Source organism: Leptonotus elevatus, chromosome 4, assembly GCF_054856555.1.
Source record: "Leptonotus elevatus isolate MCC_2025b chromosome 4, RoL_Lele_1.0, whole genome shotgun sequence".
Classification (NCBI taxonomy): domain Eukaryota; kingdom Metazoa; phylum Chordata; class Actinopteri; order Syngnathiformes; family Syngnathidae; genus Leptonotus; species Leptonotus elevatus.
In genome coordinates, this window is record NC_141242.1 from 12,313,741 (window position 1) to 12,341,703 (window position 27,963).

At 41.0% G+C, this 27,963-nt stretch overlaps 1 protein-coding gene and 1 long non-coding RNA gene across 2 annotated transcripts in view; one reads left to right on the top strand and one right to left on the bottom strand.

The window, feature by feature from the left end:
- Nucleotides 1–27,963, bottom strand: part of LOC147175556 (A disintegrin and metalloproteinase with thrombospondin motifs 20) — a 104,475-nt gene that overhangs the window by 18,699 nt on the left and 57,813 nt on the right. Inside the window, exons 18-28 of the mRNA XM_086074098.1 lie at nucleotides 26,352–26,481; nucleotides 25,098–25,224; nucleotides 23,994–24,204; nucleotides 23,731–23,895; nucleotides 22,529–22,699; nucleotides 21,014–21,133; nucleotides 19,970–20,074; nucleotides 18,002–18,166; nucleotides 17,235–17,504; nucleotides 15,597–15,758; nucleotides 13,770–13,946 (exon numbers count right to left, since the gene is read on the bottom strand). Coding sequence (XP_085930224.1) covers nucleotides 13,770–13,946; nucleotides 15,597–15,758; nucleotides 17,235–17,504; nucleotides 18,002–18,166; nucleotides 19,970–20,074; nucleotides 21,014–21,133; nucleotides 22,529–22,699; nucleotides 23,731–23,895; nucleotides 23,994–24,204; nucleotides 25,098–25,224; nucleotides 26,352–26,481 — 1,803 coding nt within the window. The remainder of the gene's footprint in view (nucleotides 1–13,769; nucleotides 13,947–15,596; nucleotides 15,759–17,234; nucleotides 17,505–18,001; nucleotides 18,167–19,969; nucleotides 20,075–21,013; nucleotides 21,134–22,528; nucleotides 22,700–23,730; nucleotides 23,896–23,993; nucleotides 24,205–25,097; nucleotides 25,225–26,351; nucleotides 26,482–27,963) is intronic.
- LOC147175557 (uncharacterized) lies at nucleotides 2,321–8,665 on the top strand. The gene is made up of 5 exons (XR_015094625.1): nucleotides 2,321–2,470; nucleotides 2,976–3,038; nucleotides 5,539–5,672; nucleotides 6,345–6,389; nucleotides 7,976–8,665. It is a non-coding gene; the product is annotated as an uncharacterized LOC147175557 (long non-coding RNA).

A 27,963-nucleotide genomic window follows, 5' to 3' on the forward strand; every position in this document is an offset into this window, starting at 1 on the left:
GGTAAACAAAGCAATGACTCCGAGGAGCTCCTGTAAACTGAGTGCAGCGTCGCCGGGCCAAACATGGCGAGACGTTCATCTGGTACCAATAAGGAACCCTGAAGAACTCCAGGACAAAGCAGACACGCTGATGAAAGTGCTGAAACAGGCCAGTGATGGCGGATGAGTCTAGGGTACTCATACCTCCCCCTTCCCGAGGCCAGACAGCAATTAGGGTGTGGGCTATTTTTTGCTCGCTGACTGAGCGGGGCGCCCCTTTAACAAACTGGGTTCAGGAGACACGGCGAATCGCATTTTGTCTTGGTGTATTTTCCAGTCCAGATCATCCGCATAGTATTGCATTGTCCCCTAATGATGATCTCAGAATGTTGCGTAACATCCAACACAAGACAAGAGCAACTTGCTGCAGTGCTATCTGTCCTTGACCATCCATTTTCGACACCACTTATCTTGTTTAGGGTTGCGAGGAGTTGGAGCCTATCCCAACCGATTTAAAGGCTTGGATTGGTCGATATTCATTTTCAGTAAAAGTGAAAATATTGGCATCAGCATTACGTTTAACTCATGTCTTTAGGAATATGTTTATTGGACAACTTTTTTTCTCTCCCTTTAGACAATATAAGACATTTTTGTTTTAAAATTCTAGAAAGTGCAGAGAGTTCCCAGGGTCAGCAGTATCTCTTATTAAGTTACCCCAACATGTGAATAAATACTTCCTTGCAGTTAACACAATTTTAAATCGATCATTTATCGGTCGTCAGACTTTAACAACAGGCCGATATTCTTCAAAATGCTGAATATCGGCGCCTATAATCGGTGACTTTCTAGTACCTATTTGTACTTTGTGGACTGACTAATAATAATGATTTTTGTAAGAATCTGAAATTTCGCAAATTGTGACTTGCCAGCGTTTTACTAACCTGGCAATAGCTAGATTGATATTATGATTCACTCAAGGGAGTTGTCCACAATATCAATCTGGGACTGCGCCACTGCGAATTGCTCGGGAAAGGCGGGACCTTCTGGACAGTACTTTGAGCTGATTGGACGATACACTAAAGTTTTGACCAATCACGGCAACAAAGTGAATGTCGTGGTTGTAGGGGAAAAAAGCACAAACAACTTTGCCAGATAAAAATGCACCAAGCGCCTCTCACTGTTCTTCTTCAAAACAGAAACTGTGAGTAATTCTGTAAGCACACAATGAATTGCAGCGTCCATGCATTCGTCTGCCGGTGTCGCCGTGTTAGGTTTGTTTGCTTCCCACGGCTTCGGCATTTTGGTCACAGCTGCATATCCCGCCTCCAAACACAATGTGGTTTTGTCAGTGAAAATCAGCGGGCTCTGTCCAAGATATATTCTCCGGAGTTTGTGAACTCACAAACACCGCAAGAATTCAGCTCGCAGAGCAAGGTTAGCGTTTTACTATGTCTACATCTGAAAACTGAAATCGGTACGTTCTTCTCCTTACTTTGTCGGAATAGTCTTGTTACTCTTTTCAACTTCCACGGATGATCACAAGATTTCAACTTCAGTTGATTGATTGAGATTTTGGGATCTGCAACAGATACGGAGAACCAAGATCTTCTTATTCCATGGCCTTATTTCAGACGGTTGTGTATTTTTTTCAGTTTTAGCATGAGCTCATTGGGTATATGCCACGGAGGAGGCGGGACTCCCGACTTCCGTAAGTCACACACCTACGCTGTTTCTGGTTACTGATGCGACATAATAGGCCATGTCCCGATACTCGCACTTCCACCCTTGAAAAAAAAAAAAGTAGCCATTTTGACTAGAAAGTAATACTGTACATGATAAATATGATCTGAGAAAAAAAGAAAGTTTCTTTGCGTACTAATACTCAAGTAAAGTGTAAGTACTACCTCTGCTTTTGAGTACATTAGCAAACAAACCGTTTTGTGAGTGCGGCGCAGCGGTTGACACTGCACACACATGCATCCCACATTGTAATTACCGAGGCATTTTAAACACAGGGCAGCCTCAGCTGACGCACAGCATCAAAGCTGGCCCATTCGCATAGCTGCTGCACGCACGCACACAAAAAAGATAACTCCCACCACCACCTCAGACTGCTTTTTGTGGAGGGGGGCGGGGGGGGGGGTTGTTGAGAGAAGAGCAGGCCCCTCCTCAGTGTTGTAAAAGAAGGGAGGGAGGAAGGAAGAAAATCACAGCCATACGGGCTGCGCTCCCCTGGCTGAACTTTATCTTCATTTTAATGGTGGGAGGCGGGGGAGGAGTGTGTACAGGGGGGGGGGGGGGTTGTCTATATGTGCTCCTCCCTCGCATCATATGTCAGCCATTAGTGCATCGCAGAGAGCTGGCACAGAACAGTGCAGTTCAGTGAAGTGTAGTGGACCGCAGGAACGCTTCAACCTCTCAGACAAAAATGAGGGAAAACCGAGAAAAAAACAAAACAGCTGACCTTTGGGACCCGAGAGCAGCCACTCAGGTAGGGCGCCCTTTCACTATTTCTAATTTAGTCCCAACACTCCGCTTCCACTATTGAAATTGGAATCGACATGAAATGTTTGAGGATGCTAACCAAAAAAAAAAAATCTTGCCTGACATGGGAAACTCTCTTGACACACGTTTCTGCCCTCCCACGTCGTCACGGCCATTAATTTCACACGATTAGCCACTTTAAATCTGTTGTAATCCGGGGGTGGGGAGAAAGGATTCATGCAGGGATTAAAGTGGAATCACTCATCCGCCGTGCAGAAATGAGCCCAATAGCGGCCAAGGAAAACAGCTTTCGCTTGCACAGAATGCCGCGCGAAGCTCGCAATTATTCACTTTAAGTACATCCAGAGCGACGTTTGGCAGTTTCACGCTTCTCAAGCAAATCACTTAATTGAGTGCTAAACCAGACGCGCTTCATTTCAAACAGACGAGCGGGGAGAGTTAATCAAGAGAGTCAAACGGGAGTTGTAACTGTTTTTTTTTTTTGTGTGTAGAGACCACGTATTGCAAGACTGGCAATCTAAAGATGACCCCGCCTACTCATTTTCTGCCATCAGGTAAGCCAATAAGAACCAAGAGAACCCGTTTAACACGAGAAACTAAACAAATAGAAAACAATGGGGATGTGCAAGTACCAATATCAGGTTTCTTATCAGGCCGATACCTTGCCTTGTAACTATTTTACGATTAGGAACTAGAAATTAGAAATTGGAAGAATAGAAAATTGGCAGTAACGTCATGCAATATTAGGGGAAAATTGCTACATTGTGATATTTAGATCCTTCTTTAAAATGATCTGTCAATGTTTTTGGGAGGAACTCTTATGTATCAAAAGTACTAGTGGTATCAGTACTTGGTATTTGTGACTACTCAAGAGTTGAGTACTCGGTCTGAAAAAAAAAAGTGGTATCAAATATCCCTAGAAAAAAACAAACACTTTACACAAATCGGATCAGCTGGATCGGGATTGGGCGATATTGAGCATTTTATGCAAATTCAATGATCAGCTGTAATGTGGTAAAGCCATCAGACCTGCATTTTTTTTGCTGGGAAATTACATTTTTATTTATTTTTTGATGCTTTCCTCACATAAATACAACTTGGGAAATTTTTGGGGGATTATCTCATGTTTTTATTTGTGATAATGGACGCCGGGATTATATGGCTGTCTTTTTTTGGCATGTTATCATTAGTCAAGGCTTTTAAGGAAGACTGCAGCCTCCGAAATGGCGAGTGTCAAGGTTACGTGTCAATCACACAGTGCCTTGATGCTAATGGCGAACACATTTTCTAAAAGTGACTTAACCTTGGCCAACGTGAGTGCTTAGACGACAGGGGTGAACGTCTGGAGTCGGAACCTCAGTGATGTCTTGTCAAATCGGCTACGGGGGGAATTTTTAAAGTTCATAAGTAGTCATGCCGAATTGGAATTGGAATGTTTTTAAACAAAAATCAGCAAATGTGTACTTACTGGTCTAATAGTGTTCAAGATGACCAACACAGCACACACAATTAAAATCACATCTCCACCGTCAGACAATCACGGGTCTCCTTCCATGAAAGTCTGTTGTAGGACCGAAAATGACCAGTAAGAGGCAGCATGGTGCCAAAGTGAGTGCCTGTAAATATTGTTTGATGCCGTTTGTGTGTATTGCTCGCCCATGTGTTTTAAAGCAGCAGTTGAAATTGTTATGATTCCGAAACATTTGCGATCATTTTCGTTAGCCATCTATGGCATTTTGTATTATGTGTTAGCATTAAGCTAGCTGACTTTTTTTTTTAGCCCAGCGTAAGTCCAGTGCAGTCTAAATGTGCACCTGAGTTTTCTTTCTTTTGATATTTACCTTGCCTTTATGCCGTTGTGGGAGTGAACAAAGCCAACTTAATTTTTACCAATCGAAGTGGCTCGAGAGCCACATGGTCTACATGGCGGAAGCATAACGTACTCGCTGGAAGTCGGCGCGGGCAAAGTACGTTTTTAAGGAACGGCAAGAAGATCTCCAGATGACGTCAAGTTGACGAGGAATCTTGGAGACTGCCTTCTACTCCCCTTTGTGCATCTGTATGTGATAACCCTCCCGCTCAATGCACCAATTTCCAGCCACTGCCGATCCCAAAGCCAGAAAGAAACGGGTGGCTTGTGTCAGGAAAGGCATCCGGCGCCAAAACTGTGCCCAAGAAAACATGCGAGTGACTCGACAAAAAAAAAGGAAAGCCACGTCTTCTTAATACATTCCAACATGTTTAACTCATTCACTGCCATTGACGGCCGTAGACGTCAAAGATGGGATTTAACTGGCCTGGCAGTGATTGAGTTAAAGCGCATGGGAGGGTTAGTAATAGGGGTGTCAAAATTAGTGCGTTCATTTTGAGTTAATTTAAAGTTCCACCACTATTTTCTTTTAACATGCAATTAATGACCACCCCTTACTTGGAAAGCCTGTAGTGGGGAAATTCCAGTCGCAACGCAGCAGACACGTCCGCGTCAAAATATAGTAGTAATACATTTAATAATAATGCATATATTTGTGGAGACTGGAGTCAAGTTGTATTTTACAATTTTAAAAATGTACAGAATTTCTCAAGTTGCTTCATGTTAAAGATTAGACTATCTCGAGCTATCACCGTCTTACAAATGCAATTATGCCATCTAGTGGCAGAAAAATGACCAACACAAATCAATATCACACTGTTTTTTCCCCAATATGAATTATTATGGAATTACTGTATCAATGACTAAAAGATGAAGCCATATTTCTATTAGTTTAACATTACATTAACATAAAACAAGAGTATGAAAATGTAGGAAAAACTATTTAGAACAGATATAAAATTAACTATTGGAGTTATGCGATTAATTACGGTTAAAAAATGTCATCGACTGACATCCCTGGTTACTACTATTTTTAAAAAGGATCGGAATTGTATTTATTGTGGTTCGATCCAGAACATATACTTGCATTTGTGTACCCCAATTAGATGTTCTACCGTATCTACTGGCTTGTACTCATCAAAGCACCCGCGTATGTTTTTTTTGTTTTCTACCCGTACGAGCAGGCCCGGCCTCGCTGAAGATGAAACAGGACGGGGACGCGAGGGAGGACGATAAAAAGTCCCAGAACATCCCGATCACGTTTGCAGGGAGCTGGTGAAGGCACAAGTCCAAACAACACTCCATGTGGGAGCAGCTGGTAAGAATGTTGTCAGGAGGCATTGGTCTGTTACCCGGCCAGATGTGTTTCCAGCAAAGTAGCGTGAAATCCTGACATACTTGGACTTGGTATAGAGCAAAGCCCAGCTGAAATATTCAAGATCCAATACGGAGGGTGGAAATGATTTTCAGCTCAAAAACCGTGTCTGTCAAAGCGTCTTCTAGCGAGATTTAAAATGAAGACCAGTCCGAGGACGCATGTCCAATTTCTTTTCACGCCGTTTCCTTTTTAAGTCAACAGCACTCCGATGAGATATAGCGCGCAGCCATAAGTCAAAGTGAAATGCCAAAACAGCGCCGTTCCGGACTAAACATTCCACAGAGGGCTTCCCCTCCGCCCCCGCCCGTCTTTACGGCGTTGCAACACAGACGTACGGCAACGAAAGATCTTCGCACAAACAGCATATGTCTCGCATATCCAAAGAGTTTGGCAGTAACGTCACAACAAAGTGGTTGACCTTTGACCTCGGCAAAAAGCTCAACTTCCCCTTCCTGCTAAATGTTGGCCAGCTGTGTTTCCACTTAGTTCTTAGAAAACTTTCAAGATCTGAAAACATGGCCGCAAACAAACGTCTACGCCTTTTTATGCTTGTTTGAGCAGGACGATGTTCTTTTCCGTGCTCTAACCATTCAAACTGTCTCCCATTTTCAGCTTTTTGGGCCGGCCGCTGGATGGAAGTCTTCGATCATGTCTTAAGTATAACTCAATTATGCACAAATTCATCTTCATTTGAAACTGAAAGAAGCTTTTTTTTGTGTGTGTTGCAAATAGAGAGGAAAATGGCGCTGACTACGCAAAATCCAACGAAAAATGTCTAGCCAGTTGACCAATTGGGTTGATTCACATTAAATGCATTCGTATTCATGAATATTTGGGGGAGGCGTGGCTCAATGGTAGAGTGGTCGTCGAAGTATCCTTGAGCAAGATGCTGAACCTTCTGTTGCTGCGTCATCAGTAATAATAATAATAATAATAATAATGCATCGGATTTATATAGCGCTCTTCTAGACACTCAAAGACGCTTTACAATGGAATGGATACATTATAGGAGAATGAGTAGTCGAATGTAAAGCGCTTTGAGGGCCTTATAAATTGGAAAAGCGCTATATAAATGAAGTGCCATTTACCATATTCATTAGGGGTGGGAATCTTTAAATCGATTCCGATTTTTTGGGCCTGCGATTCGATTCAGAGACGATTTTCAATGCGGAACGATTTTCGATTCAAAATGATTCGATTAACAATGACTTCTGCTTCAATTTATAGATGTGCAAAGAATCGTCATGATCTACTCCAGTCTGACTCGCTAATGCTAATTAGTGCGCTACTCGCAGCACTTTTATCGCTCAAAATACTTCAGGAACACTTCAGGAATGTATACAGAGAAGCATTTTAACATTGCTCCCTGCCATATGCTCTTCCTACGCTGCAAAAAACAGCAACTTTTATTGGACTAACTTGATTGTGCCTTTTTCCTTCTACTCTCTAATGACAAGTTAACAGTGTATCAGAACGCGGGGAACCACATTGCCCCTAAGTGGCCAAATCAGGTACAACATGAACTGCGCTCCCAATAAAGGCAGTATAAAATAATTTACATATAATAGATTTTGGTTCATTTAAAATGGATTCTGAATCGTACTAAATGAGAATCGCGATTTTTATGAGAATCAATATTTTGGGCACACCCCTAATATTCATATTCAAAAGATGATGCTATATAATAAGCCCTAAATATAAGGTCATTGTTGCCAATTTAAATTAGTTGTGGTAAAATGACGTAAAGTGAGGGAACACTGGATATACATAGCAATATATATGTGGAAATAATCTGTAACTAAACAACTGCACAATATGAAACATGAACTTGAGTTTCGAGTATTGCCATTCAAATTTTTGGGTACAGAATTACCACATGTCATTTTAGGCCTCATGCTGTAGCTTCACGTCTCTTTTTGAAACAAAATACAAAGCATCTCATCTACTGGCTAGCAATAAGCTATATCAAAATAACTCATTAATCATCATTAACTCATTCAAAGCAGCCTCACTCAAAAGGTGAATTTCAGTGTAGTAAGAAAAAAAAATGCTTGATGCAACTTCAAGTATCATGTGAGCAAGTGGTATTTATCTGATGGGGATAATGCAATAACAAATGCCGTCATTGGTGTATACTATAAGATTGTTTCATTTTTCATTTACTGGCAAATTCACGACTAGCAGCTTGCTTTTTTTTTTTCATGTTTACTTTTAAATGTAACTAAACCTGTTCCTGTTTACAGAAAACATGTTCACCTCTGAACGGAGCCCTTAAAACCAAGGTACGTACCACACAATGATTTTTAGTTAGTTTCCATGAGGGAGTTCCCCACTAGTACTACTCCAAAACCACGTCCATCTACTTGAGAGCATGGACAGGCCTGAACAAGAACAGACCCAGGTTCCACCGAGCCTGACACGCTAGCTTGCACGTTTAAGAAGCAAAACCCGAGGGTTTAAAAGGCGCTCGGATGACGGACGTTGACCTGACGTGACCTCTCGCTCCATCAGGACCATCCTAAACATTTACAGAACTTTACACCTTGCCTTCTTTCATTTGTCTCCTCTTGCCTGAGATTGTCACGTATTTAGTTTTTATTTCGCTGTGAGTTTTGTTTTTTAAATTGGGTTAGTTTTCAGTGTGGGTTTGTTAGTTTTTCTTAATATTTTTTCTTCCAGAAATGCTTTGTTTAATTTTAGAATACGGTATTGAGTATTTGTCGTGCGCAAAAAATAAAAGTTTACTGAGTATTGTGTAAAAGAAGTAAAGTAAACTAGAATTTGAAAAAAAAAACAGTTTGACCTGATTTCTTCTGTACAGACATCATGGTGGCCAAAATTTACCAAAATTGTTGCGCAACATGGTCAGTAGTCCTTTTAAAATGTGCTTTTGTACACATGGTGTGGCCAATAAAATAAACTTACTAAACTCATTACTCCTCTCTACTTTAGCTTTGAGCTAATTAAAAGATCTGATATAATTAAAGAACAAATGATTTACAGGAATTTTATATATATATATATATATATATATATATATATATATATATATATATATATATATATAAAATTCCTGTAAATCATTTGTTATTTTTATATATATATACGTAGAATGCCAGGTATTTTTTTTTTTGAAAAAGATGTAATTTTTTTTACGGTGTACTTTTTTTTAACGGTAATATGGTCATATAATTATTATTATTATTATAATTGTTTTTGTTGAAAAAAAGGCGTGACATTAAAGGAATGAAGTTGCATTTTTAAAATTCACATGTTAAAATATGACTTTCTTCCATTGCTAAACTTTGACTTTAATAAAAATAATATTGAGACTTTATCTTTGAAAAATACTACTTTATTCTCACAAGATTATGATTTTTCATCCCAAGAAATATTTTGCCCCTAGTTGGTCTTGAAAATATTTCTTGAAAAAAAAAATGCTATCATCATGATTTTTTCCGTTTCTTGAAATTAGGGAAATTGGTCATGTTTAACTGGTGTAAGAATTATTAGATGTCCTTGCAAAAAAAACATAGTGAACCTGCAGCTCTAAACTGTCCATAGGTGCGAACATAAGCGTGAATGGTTGTTAGTCTATATGTGTGATTTGCTGGCGAATATTCCAGGGCACACTTCCACTTCTCTGGAGTAGCCTTCAGCTCACCTTTGAACCCAATTTTGTTGTATCTGCACCATACAGTCACAATAAAGGCTTTCTGTTCCATTCTAATGAACGGATGGATGGATGGATGGATTAAAAGAAAAGCCTCTACTTTAAACAAGCAAAAGGAGTCTGAGACAAGAAAGAAACATGAGCGCAGTGATGTCACTGGCGGTGGACCCCGATGCTGTATGTGTGTGTGTGAGACAGGTTCGAGGTACGCTCTACCCTCAGGCTAAAGTCAAATATGTCAATGTGCATGTGGATTTCATTTGTGATGAGTTCACAGTCTTCCCGCGTGCGTCCATGGGAACGTGGCTCACCAGGAAACGCTATGTTTTTATTACAAGCCAGCAAGCCTTAGATGACTGAAATTGATCTTTTCCTGGCCAATTGATCCCACGTGGAAACCCGACACACACACACACTGCTGATTGCTTCCAAGTTGGTTCACACTCGTGGCGTTCTGCTTTTTGACCGTCTGTGCAATAAATACGCCAATTGTTTTGTGTCTTTTCTTTGGACAAATGTGATTCAATATGCGATGAATGAGAGAACAACAAGAGTCGGCGAAGCAGTCACGCCCAATTAGGGTGATGGAAAAATCACTTGAAATAAAGCCAAGGTTCTTTTTGTGGGCACTGTCAAAATGGATCGAGAAAATGTGATTACAAACGACAATAACATATTGAAAGTTCTTCATTTATAATAATAATAATTGCAGCTGACCATTACTGCATTTGAGTTAAAACAGGTAGCACCACGGTTAGGTAAGAAAAGCAAACAAAGAGTCTCTCACGCAAGGGAAGGCTATTGAAAATTATATTATATTATATATATTAGGGATGTAATGATATCCAAGCATCACGATACGATATTGTCACGATATGAAGGTCACAATACGATAATTATCACGATATTGTGGGGAGGTCGGCGATACAAAAAAAAGGTCACAATATTGTAAAAAAATGTTAGCTCATGCTAAAAAAAAAAACACCCACACACACACCATTGTGCTTTTGTACATTACAGAAATAAAAAATATTATTAAAATATTATATGATATATATATATATATATATATATATATATATATATATATATATATATATATATATATATATATATATATATATATATATATATATATATATATATATATATATATATATATATATATATATATTGAGGCACTTACTTGCTAATGCAAGCACACATTGAGTTCCTCCACATATTGACTCTGTTCACAAGCATATTACGTTCCCCCTTCATCTGACCTTTAGCGTGGATTTTAAACATAGAAGGGCCAAAACATGCCTTGTGAAAATTAAACTGCACAAAAAAACTAGCCACCAGAGGGTGCTAGAACTGCACAAATGGAAATCTACCTGACTTTATTAACAGATGCTATGTGTGATATATACATACATATATATATATATATATATATATATATATGTATATGTATATATATATAATTCATTCCAATCGCATATTTACTCCTGATGTATAAAACAGCTGACACTGCACAAATTGTACTGTTATAAGTATGAATGCTATAATATTTAATTTCTTAGCATTATACTTGAGTCACCTTCTGTGTATATAAATATGTATATTTGTACCTGCATAATAAAAAGTGTGTTTCAAATACGTTAGTTGTTCTTTTCATTGTATGTTCTCTTTTGACTTTAAATATGAAAGCTTTCTTAGGCATGTGCAATATTTTGTGTGCATGGAGAAACAACACCAGTGTCACAGTTTGGGTTCTTTAATCAACTTTACAAAGGGGTAGGAGCTGACTCAAACATTTTTTCTTTTCTTTTTTTTTGCGTTTTTGCACTCCTCTGATATAAATATCATCTTGGAACAATCAAGCAAAACATGCACAAGTAGAATTAAAATACGCTGAGGTTATAAGATGTTGCAAAGGGGCCGCTTGTCTTGGGGGGACGCGACGCGCATCTGCGACGCGTCAAACTGAATTAGGCGTCGCCAATGTGTCGCCGTCGCCATGGTTCGCGTTTTTACGACCGCTCGCGATTTGTTTCCTGTAAGGCTGCATGTGACAGCGCTGGCGTCCCGCTGTGCTTTTATGGGGACCTAAATAAGAGCATGCACACACACAAAAATGACACGCGCTATGAAAGCTTTTCTGTGTTTTATCACTAGTCGCGCCTTCCGTTACATTTTTATTGTCGAGCTGCTGCCTAAAATGATGCGGCGATGCTTAATTGGGAGATTGCTTCAAATCTCTTATGTTTGTTATGCCTCTGACACACCTGACAATTTGGTGACAGAAAGTGGACTCGACCATAGACCAGTTCAGGTCTAAGTTGTGGTGCTGAATTTAAAGGAGCCGCTTCCATTGGCCAGGAAGCAACTTAGCTGTGTTCACTCCCACAACGGCACGAATTGAAAATGGCAGTGGAAATATAAAAAGAAAGTAAACTTCATTCACGTGCACAGTTACACTGACCTTTGCCCTGGGCATGAAAATAGGGTGTTGGACATCCTTCAAAAGGAGTCCGGTTCTTACTTTTGTCTTGTTTTAGTGGCATTTTTAAATGATTGCACAGCGTGTATCAGATGTGGACAAATAATTCAAGTGATTTTTTTAAAATGGGATTGAAAACATTAAAGCTGCAACATTATCAGCTACAAATAAATATTATTTTATGCGTGGAAAAAAATCCTTCAGAAAAAAAAAAAAAAACTGGCCAAAATAAGTGACACACAAAACAAAAAAACAGGGCGGAGGTATCTGCGTGTTTTTAGATTCTGTATAACAAATTTGCGACAATAATGCACCGATTTTGACCGCTGCTAAAGATAATAAAAAAAAGCTCAATTTCAAGATAGGATCGCCACAAAATTACGTACCTAAAATAAATGTACTGAATGACGTTTGCACAGACAATATTAGGATCTCGTTCCCTTTAAATGAAACCCAAATGTTTAGATGTTAGTCATTGTTTTGATGACATGTCACTTTATCAGCAAGGCCATTGACACCCGAAATCATAAAATATATGAAGATTTAAAAAGTCTACACACCCCTGTTCAAATGCCATCTTTTGTGCTATAAAAAAATGAGATTAAAATAAATACGTTCAACTGCTTATTGAAAGGAAATCTTTTCAACAAGGCAAGTAAAACTAAACTAAGATAATATGGTTGCAAAAGTATGCATACCCTCTTATAAACGGTGTTCAAAATAAACAAATCACATTCAAACTCCTGTCGAATGGGAGTCATCACATACCTGAAACTGTATTCACTGCCTCAGATTCCCCCCAAGTAAAGTTCAGATGTTCTAGTAGGCTTTTCCAGTCATTTTGTGTAACAAGTTACAGCACAAAGAATAATTGCATAGAGCTTCTACAGCCGTCAGAGTGGAGGGCAATATGAACCGCTCAAATTAGCAGTCAGTGTTAGCACAACATCTTTAGGCTTCTTCTAGAAAAAGCCTACTAGAACATTTACACTTTATTTGGGGTTAATCAAAGGCACTTTAAATTGTGGCAGGTGTGTGTTGACTCCCATTTAAAAGTTTTGAAATGATTTATCTTGGTCTCATTTTTCTATATAAAGAAGAAGGGGTGTGTTGACTTTTTATATCAACTGTACTGAGTTTACTGCATTCATGTGAAATGTTTTTTATGCATTTGTTTACACTACATTTTTTACGTATGTTTTTTCATTCTATGGTGTGAAGATTACGAAATGTATCGACTGTCTCGGATGAAGGAAAGGGAAAAATAAATCCATCCACCCATTCTCTAACCAAACAAAAACCAATGAAAATATTTTCCTCTGTACAATACTGTATTTTCTTTAAAGAGCTACAAGAGGTCTGAGCAAGAGCACCAGCAAACGTTTTTAAATAATCGGTAACGAAAAATAAGCCACTTGGGAGAAACAAACCAAAATAAAATCCTGTACAAAGACAATACATAATACAATAATTCGATAAAAGCCATAGTTTTAACTCTTATACACAAATATACACTTGTGTACTCAGGATACATGGTGAAGGCAGCGAGAACAGCATACAGAGAACAACACCGTCTTGAGTGTAAAAAAAATGAGATCCATGTGTTTGTAATGAACGCCTAAGAGAAGCACCATTTCGTGTCGTCGTGTGTTTTTTGCTCTTTTGTTTCTCCCTTCTAATCAGCACCATGTCACTGCGGGGCCCCGGCTGGGTGGGCTGGCGCCAACGCATGCCAACGAGCGCGCACGTGATAAGCGGCGCTCAGTTGAGTCTCCCCGCAGCATTAGACTAAATACACACCAACGGGCCCGTTGGCGCTGACGCACCAGCGGGTGAAAAAAAAGGGTAGTAAGTGTCAGGGAAGGGAACACTATCGTACCGGCTTCCATGGTCTGCGCTGCCAGGAGGCGGAGCCTACGCAGGGCTGCAGGTTGCACTGCTCCATGTCCAGCGGCTTGTCCAGGATGTCGCAGTTGTAGTCGTTGAGCCGCTCACCGCTGGGCCTCTGGCACACCACCAGGCGAGTTTGCCGTCCTCCTCCGCAGCTCTGAGTGCACTGAGGGAGCCAGAGAGACCCGCGTTAGGGATCTGCTGCTAACATGACTTACAGTAAATCTAAAAATAGGGATGTACAATACCACTTTTTTTCACCGATAACAGTGAACAGAGAACGGTGGTTCTTAACCTGGGTTCGATCCAACCCAAGGGGTTTGGTCAGTCAATCTCGGGGGTTTGGTGGCAGTCCAATCACACGCCCGACTCAAATAAATTGTGATGATACGTCCCGCAGGTGAACACGCTACATTGCTTGGCCTATCTGTGCTCAGGGAATTTTGCCCGCTCAATAGTGATGGTAAGTCGTGTGATTTCTTTATTATCGTAATCCGTTCATCCTAACTATGTCGAGCGAAAAAAGCGGTCAGATGAATTTGTGCAATACGAATTCACATATATAACGGAACGTATGGTGTTCCACAGGGTTCAATTCTAGGGCCTCTGTTGTTTTCATTGTATCTGCTGCCTCTGGATTCCATCTTCATCAATTAAGAAAACAGCATAGTGGTATACGATAAATGGAGTTGAGTTATGTGATGTGTATTCAGCATCCTAACTGCATGATTTGCAATGCCAAGGGGAACAATTCTAGTCCAGCACAAATAGCTATTTAGCAAATTGAATAAAAAATTGTGAACACTGATGCAGATGATGGTTCGCTGATGTGTCAAACTGGCACAACATAGCACCAACTACTGCAGAGGAGGAATGTCAGATTTTTTGTTGTTGCCATAAGTATCTTCTTTTTTTTTTACCAATTAGTTTTAAATAGGGCCCGACCATCTGGATTCCTCGCGAATACCGGTTGTCAACTAAATATACTGCTAATTTCTTTTTTTTTTAATCATTAAATTATAAATGCGTGTTTGTGTTACCAGTAGTAACATATTTAACCCATTCATGTTTGATTTATTTTGCATTACATTTTTATTTCATAATTTTTTATTTTTAAACAAACCGTGACTTTTGTGTGTACAGTAGTGACATCCAGGTCAATTCCTTGCACAACTGGCATTGCTCACCTAACAAAGAATTGCTTGTCAAAATTAAGATTTTGATTGACAGGTTTATAGAATGACCTGATCAACACATTTCATTATACATATAGTTAAGAGTGCCTTTTGGCAAATTTTTGGGGCGGCGTGGCTCAGTTGGTAGAGTGGTCGTCTCTCATCCGAGAGGTTGTGGGTTCGATCCTCAACCCTGGTGACCATGTCGAAGAGTCCTTGAGCAAGACACTGAATCCCAATTTGCTCCCAGTGCACCTGGCAGCGCCCGGCGTGGCAGCAGCCGACCACTGGTGTGTGAATAGGTGAATGAGAGGCTTTGTAAAGCGCTTTGGGCACTATAACTAAAAAGGCCGTATATAAATAGCAGTCCATTCTGAAAAAATAGTAGTCCAATGTTTGAAATTGACGGGGCCCTGGTTTTCAACACATCCAATTCTAATCAAGCGACTGATCTTAAGTTTTGTACAATCAATCCATGATGCGCACATAAATCAAGATTTGACGTACCCTGCATGTGACCATGCCGGTGTGCCAAAACAGACACAACAGATGATAAGGACGCAACTGCAGCGCAGGGAGTGTAGCAAGGTTCACCATGATTACAAAGAGAAATTTAAAAGCAAGCAAGAGGATAAGCTTACCTCTCCCCAGACGCCGTAATTCCACAGCGGGCACGGCCCCGAGTTGCAGCTCTTGGACTCGGCCGGCTTGACCCTCTCGTCGCAGTAACTGTTGCCGCGGCCGTTGGCATCCTGGCAGACCACCACTCGCCTCTGGAAGCCTCCCGCACAGGTGCTGGAACACTGAGAAGCAGAAACAACACATCACACATGCGCACATGCCAAAATGCGCGGCCAGGGAATGATTCATCGAAATGTATTCTGTGATGCCATGGATGATTAATATTCAGCTTTACTGCCAGTGAAGTGTTTATGAGTTACGCATAGAGCAAGATTCCAAGAATTCTGTGGGTCTAATGAATAAACATGTACATTGCTTTGGCCTGCGTTATATTGGGAAACAATTCCAAATGTTTGACCACCCATGTTAAAGACAGTTTATCAAGCCAAACGTCTTGCAACAGCCTTGACCTCGCCCCTGCATCCAATTACCATGACCCCACTCCCCCCCCACTGCCAGAGGGTAGGGGAGCACGTTCGGTGCTCTTCACAAGGGAGGACAGCAGCGAATGAGCATGAGCAGAAGTGTTTTCACTCAACGCCATGATAGGGAGTTCTCGTGGGAAAAAGTGAAAACAAAAACAGCCTTCAGATGCATTAAAAAGAGCAACAACAAAAAGGAATAAGGGGATTTTTGTTAACAGGGCGGGGCACACCCTGACTTGGCGGCCAGCCAATCGCAGGGCACACACAGACAAACAACCATTCACTCTCACAATCACACCTCGGGACAATTTAGAGTGTTCAATTAACCTGCCATGCTTCTTAGGAATGTGGGAGGAAACCGGAGTACCCGGAGAAAACCCACGCAGGCACGGGGAGAACATGCAAACTCCAATTAAACTCTGAGTAATTTTTTTTCCACTGACATTTTTTTCTCATTATTTTTAAACACAATATAGACTATTTGGTACGTTTTTTCTATGGGTGGCGTGGCACGAGATTTTGTCAATGAAAAAAGTGTGCCGTGGCTCAAAAAAGGTTGAGACACTGCATTAAAAAATGTGTACCGTGTTAAGTTTAAATAAAATAAATAAATAAATGTTAATAATCTTCAGTTTTAATTCTTTTTTGGCAAGTCACAGAGTCAATGCTGAGCTATTTTTAGAAGAGACCCCGTGGGCTACTCATGTTGTCCTTGGAGCTAACTAGTACACACTGGCAAGATTTTTTGGGGGTAATTAATTCAAATGAAGTGCTTCAAAGTCCCCTCAAAAAAGAAAATTTGAGATCTAACCTTGACTTTTTAAAACATAATTTTTTTTGCCCAATGCCTCGTTCTGATATGTAATTTTTCATATGTACTTAGTACAGTAAAAGCTTGAAATAAATGTCTGATCAATTTGTGATACCTTTCCAATTGTGTTTTGGGCCACTTCAAAATAGAAACTGCCAAAACCACGGCGCACCAAACGCATCACGCTAACGGACTACAATAGCACGAGAGAATAAGCTGACGGTAAAACGAGTTTAAGATGAAGGGTAGCAAGAAAATGGAACTCTGCAGGAATGCTACGGCCTCTAAAGCTAAGACTCAGCGAGAGGGCAAGCTTCGTGGTATCATTTAACAAACTCCCACAATCGACAGGCTGTACATACCGCGCCCCAGGGTCCGGTCCTCCACTGGTTATCCGTTGACGGCACGTTCCAGCTGTTGTGGCCGGGGTGGCGACCCGGGTCTTTGGGATATCCGTACGGTTGGTCGTTGATGCGCTGGCGGTGGTAGACCGAGGAGCAGGGCGTGGCCGTGCACTCTTGCTCCGTTGCGGGTCTCTCGTCCGGGTCGCAAAAGGACTGGTCCACGGGCTGGTGGTAATTGGAGCACAGGACCTGTCGGGTGGACCTTCCGGCGCCGCATGTCACTGAGCACTGCAGATGGAACAGACCCAATCTGTCAAAAGTCAATTTGGACCATCTATCCAATGTTGACTTGGAGCCTGTTGACTTTGGGTGAGAGGCGGGTACATTTTATACTGATGAGCCTTTGATGATGATGTCAAATGAGCATCGGTCAGCTTCAGGGAAGGCAGTTATGTGAACCACTACATTACCAATGACAGTGATGTGATGGCTAAAGGGGAAACTCATCACTGTTTGTGATTTCCATCATTCGTTCCCATGACTCAGGAATCAACAGACTGAACCTTTTATATCTGAAGTTGACTTCATCCCATATGATTTCAGACTGATTAAAAGACGATCCCCCAAAAGTCATCCCGACTATTCAAACAAACACATCATTGCCCCTTTGACATCATCGAGCCCTGATGCGAACAATAGGAGTGATTACTGCAAATCTCCGTGGCAGGAAAACCCCCCAAAAACATCTGTACTGATTGGACACAGCAAGCGGACGGATCACTCACAGGCGACCACTCCCCGGTGCGCCATTGGCCGCAAGGGCTGAAGCAGGGGGAGGTCTCCGGTGGTCGGGGCAGGTGGACGCAGTAGGACTCGTCGGCCACGCCGCCCTGGGCGTCTCTGCAGCTGACATAGCGTGCCCGCTTCCCTTTGCCGCACGTTGCAGAGCACTGGGAGGAGGACACAGTCATTATTATTACTTGGTCGGCTTGGGGGATGTTCATTCAGTGGTTTAATTTTGTAGAGAAAAAAAGCAGATTATAGATTCACATTTCAAATGGCAACTTTTTGGCTTTAAAGGGATAGTCAACCAGATTTTTTTTTGTTTAAATAAAATGTTTTATGCAGCCTCCCTGGTCTAAATATGATTACTGGAATATAAGTTAAGCAGCAAAATCATTTCAGGGGGCGGCCATTTTGCCACTTGCTATCGATGGAAGATGACATCAATGATGCTCAAGTCTCGGGTAACAACCAATCACAACTCAGCTTCAGAAAACAGGTGAGCTGTGATTGGTCGTTGTCTGAGCCCCTGAGCAACATTGATGTCATCTTCAGTCGACAGCAAGTGGCAAAATGGTCGCAACTGAGATGGATAAAAATGGCTGGATTTTGCTTCACAACTTTTATTCCATAAATGTAATATTAATCAGAATGTCATGTTTAGACTAGTGAGGTCACATATAACATATTATTGTCAAGAAATGTTTAAGGTTGATTTCCCTTTTAAGAAACAGTTACTTGTTTTAGACAAAGCAACTTTATATTTATGGTTAATAATTGTGTATTAACATCTGTATGTCAACATATGCGTCTGTCTATTTCGAATGCTAAAGGATAAAAATGCTGTTAGCGCATTTGGGAACGGAAATATCAAGAGACAATGAACTCTGTGGACTTCTGGATGCTAATGCTATTGCTAAAAAAAAACTAATTGTGGACTGACAGGTGCCGCAAACTTGGTAGTAGCAGATAAATAATAAAACACTAAAGCATATATTTTGTGTCAAATTTAGATCATTTTGTTTAAGGATAAATTGCGTTTGTGCGTGTTTCACAAGCCCTACAATATGCACTTCAGGGGCCGTCACTCATAAGATTCCAATAAGAAAACAACAAAACATCAACACATTCCACACTGACTTTTAACTTTGCGTGATTTCCCACCCTTCCATTTGGTGTAAGGAAAAATAGTACATTTTGCTCTGTCCGAGACGAATTATGCGGTATCACGCACCGCTGCGTTTGATTATTAGAAGCGCTTCAATAAAAGACATCTTACAAAACATGCTCAGCATTTTGGCTTCGCCGTTTGTTTATTGGTCGGGTTCCCCGTGCTCTTAAAAACAGCCCAACCCAGCATTTATTAGCCAAGACTTGCATTGAACTTATTGCTGAATTAACTCCAAAGTATTAGAAACAGCTTTGAGCGCGTTGCAGGGGAAGCGCTACGTGACACCGCGGCCGCCCGTCAGTTGAACCCTCCGGCGTACGTTGACAGCACATCACAATCAACATTTGCGAGGGCACGCATACCTAATGCGATCAAACGGCTCGGGCTCAAATGTGCACATGAAAATCGGGTGTGGTGTGGTGCAAGAGTCGAGACCACACGGTCGAGTTCGATTGACAGATGGCGTTCAAGCTCAGGCATAGAAGACAGGCATTGAGATGACGTGCTTTGCATTTGCGCCTAGTAACGTTGAGATGCATCAAACTGTGTGAGACTTGAGTTAAAACAACAATCCGTCTCTATTGATCTGCGCAAAGTCAAGAAAAATCTATTTCGATAGGCCTTACTCACATAAGAGTCTCAAACGGCTTCACAGACCCACAAACTTGACACATATTAACGTCATCTCCTGATATAACACCCCGAAAAAGAAAACAAGTCAATCCAATGATAAAATATAAAATTACAGTGAATTTGACCCGAGGCCACGATTACCGCTTCACCATGTTTGCATCCTTACCGCTGTCCACGAGCCATATCGCCACTGTGTCCGGTGCTGAGCAGAGTCAGGTGGAGGTGTGCTTTGGACCGGAGAGGCCCACGGACACGCCACCATCTCGCAGTCCTTCCAACACAAACATACCAGATCAATATTATACATCATTAACACAGTAGGCTTTTTTTATTTTATTTTTATTTTTTTTACTGGAGCATCAAATGAGAGTATGGTTACCTTCACAGACTAGACGATAACGAGTACTGCAGAATAAACAAACACATAAATAAATAAAATAAAATAAATAGGTCTAAATAATAATAGGAAAGCTAAATATAGTATATCTTTGCTGAAAATAATGCATTTTGTTTACAGCATGTCTGCTGCCCCCAAGTGGCAAAACTAATTTGCCATTTTTGTGAATTATGTAACACCTAGCATTTAACATTATTACTCATCATGGTTTAACAGTAAGCAAAAATACTGTATTAAATAGTTATTATGATACTTAAATCACTGGAATAACTTTAAAAGATCTGTCTAATAATGCAAATTTCATGTAAATTATTGAATTTTTGAAATTTGACGTACATACCTACTAGTTAGCAAGCGGCTAGCATGGAAAGCTAGCTTAGCAGTAGTACTCCGTCTTGTTAAAGTGGAAGTCAACCTTAAACATTTCTTGACAATAATATGTCATATGTGACCTCACTAGTCTAAACACGAGATTCTGATTAATATTACATTTGTGGAATTATAAAGCAAAATCCATCCGTTTTTATCACTAATCTGAATATATGACTGGCTAGCCAATAGGCCAAGGCTTTTGAAGTCGCGAGGCCGCCATATTGCCGTCTCTCGGCATACAATCCTATACATTTACAGTATCGAAATTGGAGAACATTTGAAACAGTACTTAAAAAAGACTTTTGTTCACACTGACAAGAGTCCTCTCACGTCAACGGCAATCGTACAAATACAGTGAAAACCTACCAAAATGAAACCTATACCAGCGCTAAACGCTCGTCTGGCATATCGCGTGTATGCGTGTCGACGTTATGTCTTTACCTGACTATCTCTGGGCCTGGCCGCAGCATTGCACTCTCTATCATCCACGGTGTTGCCGTAGTCGCCCGACACACACCTCACTGCTCTCATCTGGTAGCCGTGGCCGCAGGTGACTGAACACTGGGGGACACGCACACACACACACAAGACAGTAGGGAAGCCCAGTCAATTACATTTGATCTCAAACATTATCTTACTATGTCAAGGTACAAGTTGATACCTCAGACAGGGCATCAGATAAGAATTACAAACATACACATCCAGAACCCTGACCCTTTACCTACTTCTTTAGTTCTATTCATTAACACACCCATAAAGTGCATCTCTGACCTCGTGCATATACATGCATGGGCGTGTTGTTTACATACGGATATATAAGAAGGATGAATATGAATGACTAAAAAAGTGACTCATTCAGGTTGCAGTCGGTTTGCGCTTTACCTCAACGGTGTCAATGCAGTGTTTTGAATATATCGTAATATATTTGTGTATGCGTGCGCGCGCGTGAGTGCGGATCAGGTTTAGTCGGACAGGATATGAGGGCAAAGTGAGAGTGGCGCAGAGGAAATGGCAGCTGGAGTTTGAGTACGCCGCGCAACTCTTTGGTGGATCACGTTACAACAAACACACATGAATTTGAAGTATAGACTGTCCCTCTGTGACCTCACACGCACATGTTGGGTTTACATGTTTAGTGGGGACATCTCATTGACATAATGCATTTCCTAGACACTCCATCCAAAATGATTGCCTACCCCCATTCCTTACCCTAACCTCAACCATAACCCAATTCAAACCTAAACTCTAAAACCAAGTTTTGACCCTGAAAAAGAGGTTTGGACTCATGGGGACCACCAAAATGTCTCCACAAGGACACGTGGTCCCCACAATGATAGTAAAACCCCAGAAAATTGCCCCCATGATGTCATTTAAACCTGTGCACGCACGCACACACACACATGTTTATTTTACTATCTTTGTGGGTCCATCTCATTGACATAATGCATTTTCTATCCCCTTACCTTAACCTCAACCATAACCCAATTCAAACCTAACTTTTAAAACCAAGTCTTGACCCTAAAAAAGAGGTCTAAACTTCTGGGGTCTAGCGAAATGGCCCCACATGGACGGGTGGGCCCCACAACTCTGAAAAATACCCAAATGTTGGCCCCACTATGTAACAAAAACAAGACCACACGCACACACACACACACACAGAAGATTTGACTGTTCTCTCCATCCATCCATCCATGCATCCATAAATGGCACTCTTGTTTTTTAAACACTATATAAAAACGATCAAACCAAAATCTACACTACACTTTGACAAAAAGTGAGATTTTATAAAGTGGGACCAGTGTGTCTGTGTGTGCACAGTTGTGGTCCACGCGCAGGCACATTTGGAAAGCATCTGGCCGCAAAACTGCAATCCACACATGAAATCCATTTCCTCAGACAAGCCTTGCACGCGTCGACCCACTGAGTGTGTTTAGCCTAGTGCGTGTGTGTACTCACCGCTCCCCACACGCCGGCCTGCCAGGATGCGCATTCGGGCAGCTCGCAGCTTCCGACGGAGGCGGGCTTGCCGGACGGGTCGCACAAGTGCTCACTCAGCTTTTCTTCTCCGGTGGCGCCGGTGCACGAAACCTGCCGGTGCCTCATCCCTTTGCCGCACGTCACCAGGCACTGGACGCGCACCAGGATGGTGCAAGAGGAAGAAGAATCAACAATAGTGTGCGTTAGTGACAGACATTGACAACATATATTCTAATTTCTTACATTAAGTTGAATGAATTGATTTCCAAATATTTCTCTTGGCTGTACGTGGCTGTTTTATATTCGGCCAATCAGATTACAGCTTCTGCGTGTTGCTATGTCAATCTAATCTGCCTTGGGCCGTCAGAATTCTACCTTCAGGGGTCAAGTGTTTCCTCACGCTGGCCCTGGATGACATCAGCATTTCTCTGTCCTCTGATTGGTTGATCAGAGCAAGCCAAGTTTTACTAGTAAATAACGTTTGTAGAAATCTGTAACACTGAATAAAGTTATTAATCAGCATCTCTGGTGACCATGATGTATTTTATCTATATGTATTGTGTTTTTGTCATGTTATTAGCTAAAAATGGATTCTGAACTACTACCTTTGTTTTGTATTGCCTTTTGACGTGATGGTGGTGGTGTATTACTGTAAAACCCTGTCATAACAGGTTTTTTTTGGGTTGCAAAAAATGATCCCAAATTGAGGAGGGGCTTATTGAAAAAACATACCATAGGCAGTAAAAGCAGCAAAAATTGGAGGGTTAAAATTTCAGAGTCTGTGGGAATTAATTTTAACACTTATAGTGTCATTTTTACTTTTTCTGAGTGAATGGCATTTCACAGAGTTAGATTAACTCAACAGAGTGTTAGACTAACTCCGCCAGTGTACCTGCACTTTTCCAGGTTGAGAGCGATAAATCAGCACCATTTTCCTCCTCCTATTTTAATTTTGCTTATGAGCTGGGAGTAAAGTTTTAAACTTGGATTTAAAAGCATGTACACTTAAATTCGTATGTTTTTTAACCTTTATTTACTCTGATAAAGTATAACAGTAAATCGGGGTTCCATATTACACACAAGTATAGAGGAAGGATTTTACGTTAAGTAAACACCCACTGAAAGCCCAAAAAACCCAAACGTGCGGCTCGCCACTAAACTCTTAACGGTAATTTCCCCACCTCGGTCCACTCGCTGACGGTCCACTTGGGACACGGCTGCTCGTTGCAGGCTTCCGTGACCACTTTCTGGTATTTGCCGCATTCCCCGTCCACCAGCCGCCGGCCCAGATTGTTCATGCAGTACGACTCTCGGCTGCGACTCCCTCGTCCGCACGTCGTGGAGCACTGTTAGGACATGACATAATAAAAAAATCAATAAAACATCTTTCTTGAAACATATGCGTCATGCTTGAATGTGAATTTCCATCCCCATTCTCGTCTACCTGTGACCAAGCGCCGTACTGCCAGCTCTTGAGAAGACAATCGCCGTGGCAACTCTCTCGAGTGGGAGGTTTGACGACATCGACGCAGGAAGTGGCCTCCACTCGCTCGCTCTGCCGCTTCATCAGGTTGTACTTCATACACTGCACGTCGAGGCTGCGGTAGCCGGCGCCGCACTTGGCCGAGCATTCACTCTTGCCGGCAACATGCCACCTGGAGGAAAATATGTGTAAGACGCTGCAATTATTTGTATTACAGCTGGTACTCTACAGTGTCTACAGTGGCGACATACGCTGGAACGCCAACATCAGACATTATTATGTAGATAGGGGCTCCTTGGCACCAAGATGCCACAAGAACACTACTTTTGTCAAAATAAAGATCCATATTTCCTTAGGAACAAGATGGCGGCAAAGCACTGCGTTTTAGATATTTTTTTTCCCGGTAAAGATAAGTTCTCCTATCTGATGTGTCACAAAAAAACGTATCATCAAAGAAGACATGATGAACGAAATAGATTAGTGGCAAAGTACTACGTTTGTCTAATTGGGGCTCCTCAACTCACATCAACAAAGTTTCTTGAAACAAAAAGCACAGCAAAGCACCAATTTTGTCGAAATGAAGTTCCTCAACTCGCTTCTTCAACAAAGTTTCTTGGCGCAAAAATGCCACATGGCAGCAAAGCACTACTTTTGTCTAAACAAAACTCCCCAACTCACTTCAACAAAGTTCATTGGCAGAAAGATTCCTCAATATGGCAGCAAATGACTAATTTTGTCCAAATGAAGCTCCTAAACTCACTTTGACCACAGTTCCTTGATACGAAGATGCCACAACATGGTAGCAAAGCATTAATTTTGTCTAAATGAAGGTCCTTAACTAATTTCAACATAGGTCCTTGGTACCAGGATGCCACAAAATAGCGGCATAACAATAATTGCATCGCTTTGGCATAAAAAACAACATGTGAGTGAGTTTGTCTGTGAATAGCAAAGCAGAGGCACAAAAAAAAAAAAGTCAGCTAACGTGAATTTGTGAATGCCGAAGCGTGAATATGCAGGCGTCAGTGTATTTTTGCAGTATGTGGGTGTGCGCTTGCATCTCACCTGACTTCACAGTCATCGTTGCAGGGCTCAGGGACAGCGACAGGACGAGGTAGGTGCTCACATCGCTGGTCCGATACCTCGAGGTGATCGCTCTTCCGCACACAGGCCGCCTTCCGCCGCCGCTCACCTGCACAATAACATGCGCAAATCAATAACAGAATCAGCGGAATATCACATTTCTTCACCTAAAATTCATCGAGTAGCTTTGCGGGTCCCTGTCATGCTCACAGCTCATAATTACATCTCCTTACTAGAACTTTGCCCCACGGTAAGCCTGACTAAGCAGCCTTTAAAAGAAACGTTTGACGAGCTCAGTGCTTGAAAGCTCGGCTGTGGCAAAGGCGTCGAGCGATGTGAGTGGCTTGGGTCAGAGTAAGGTCAACAGGAAGGGACAATTTTATTTTAAATGATTCCAGAGGTATTTTTAAGTGATGTTAATTTGTGCTGACGCGTCAGTCTGTGTACTCTCTGCAATAAGAAACTTTATATTGATTTCTAGCCATTTGTGTTCCAATTTTAGTGGAAATTTGGGTCAAATTGTAAACTTTTCACAAATACATCGGAGGATTTCTATTACATTCAAGCATTACTCAAGGAGAAATGTATTATTATGTTGAGATATAATGGAAAAAAGCCACATCTTGTAAGAAATTGTGAAAAACAACAACAAATGTTCTTCTTTTAGAAGGGACCACATTGTGGCGAGTTTCTGCAAACAGCGGGGTGCCCTCACACAAGAATGAGGCAGTAGGAGGCGATGAATGTCCCACAATGTGAATTCACACGCATCCACAAAGCACAGAAATCTTAATAAGCTCAATTCAAACATGGTCGTAAATGGAGAATGATGTGACATGACAAAACCACTTTTTAATTCATAGGACTTCTGTTTGTTTGTCTGGTCATTAATTTGGTTAATTCTTCGTCTGTAGAAAAAAAAAAACAGGATTACACATTTACCATTTAAAAAATCAGTTTCTCATGTTTCTTTCTCAGCACGCATACAACCCCTCCATGAAATGTTATGGAAATCGCTAATGTTCTTTTGGCTGAAAAATGATGAAACCATTTTTGTGTTTGGCACATGTAATGAACACTTAACCTCCTTGGAAACGGTTATTGGAGTAGATCTTCCCCCCCCCCCCCACTTTCAACAACATCACATTTCATTGTTGGCCCTCTTGCGCATATTTTGCTCAACCGCAAAACCTGTTCAAGATTGAAAAAGGTGAAGACCTCCATTTGAAGCCGTACCCTGACAGATGCGGTTGCACTCAAGCCAAGGGCCCGAGGGATCCCACACAAACTGCTCCCTGTGCTCCTCGATGGGTATGTTGAAGGAGTAGCGGACATCTGGGTTGTAGAGGTTTCCCACACACAAGACCTGCAATAATGGCAGGAAGAGTCAAGGTCACAAAAAGCTCTCCTATTTTATTTTTATTTTGACTGCGCAGAAATTCAACCTTTAAAACAGATATCAGTTACAAAGTGCTGATAAACGAGGGGCAAACACAAAATCAAGCCATCTTCCACCAAGTGGTGCAGCTCAGTTCAATTCTGATGCGACAATTGGCGGACAAGTAAACCATATGGCAAAATAGCTACAATATTGTTGAGGAGTGCCAAAAGATAGTAAAACCTGCCATTTTTCTGTCATAAAAAGGGTTAATTTGTATTTATTAAAGTGAAAGTGTATTTATTAACACTCCTGTTATATCACGGGTCAAAATGTTCTTCTTCAAAATCTTATCACGTTAATTTCTGGGATTGTACAATATTCACAAATTACTTTGACTTTGAAGGGCAGAAAACCAGAGAGCGAGTATAATACTGTCATTGCACTATATAGTAACTGACATTTTACTATAGTACATACTGCAGTAAAACATACAGCGGGTCACATCAACCCATTAACATTTTTGGGTGTAAAGTAACAAGAGGTAAAGAGAAATTATATGAAGGAGCATAATGAAATCAGCAATCACACCCAAAGCTGCTATGGTACCAGAAAAGGAAAACGTTACGTTCCAGACCCCGGCAATAAGTGAAATCCATGATATAGAAATACCCTATTCAAATACACCGTAATATAGCATCTAGGGCACTTTTTTAAGGTCTTTAAACATGCTTTTAATTTTTTTTTAATAAACCAAACACATGTAAACACATATATTGAGAGAGAGAGAGCAAGAGCAAAAGATAAGAAAATATTGTATAGTGTACAGATCTCTCTATGTGTTTACAGTAAACAAATCCCATTATTTCCAAACTAACAAATATAACTTTTCATTTCACAATAAACATAAATGATCAAAGATGTACATTATAAAACCTAAAACCATCAATTCCTGTAGGTGTAAAAAGCAGGATTAAAGGGGAATAACATTCAGTAATCTTCAGCAAAAAAAAAAGGCTGACTTGAAGTCCTGCACTTCCTGTTTTCAATCTTCTTCTTTACTCACAATTACACGGTGTCAAACTAAATCAACATATGAAGTTCAAAACAAAATTCAGTTGAGTTATGAACTGTCCCCCAAAAATCTTCTTAACAGGATTGCATACTCGGAAACTGCAATGGAAGTCAGGGTTTAGGTTTACTGTAGTGTGAAACTAAGCCCGTCATTGCGCCTAGCCCATTTGCTTCTGGCTCAGCATGAGACTCAGTATTGTTTTGTGGTATTTACTGTTTTTATGTTATTAATGTCTTGTTGTATGTTGTATTTTTGCTCCTAGTACCAGCACGGTTTGTTTTAAAGTGCTCTATAAATATAGTTGAGTTGAGTTGAGTACTTATGTGAGAATCAAAAGTGAACGAAAATCATCTTTGATGGACGGACATTGGACAGTAATAGCAATGATACCTGAT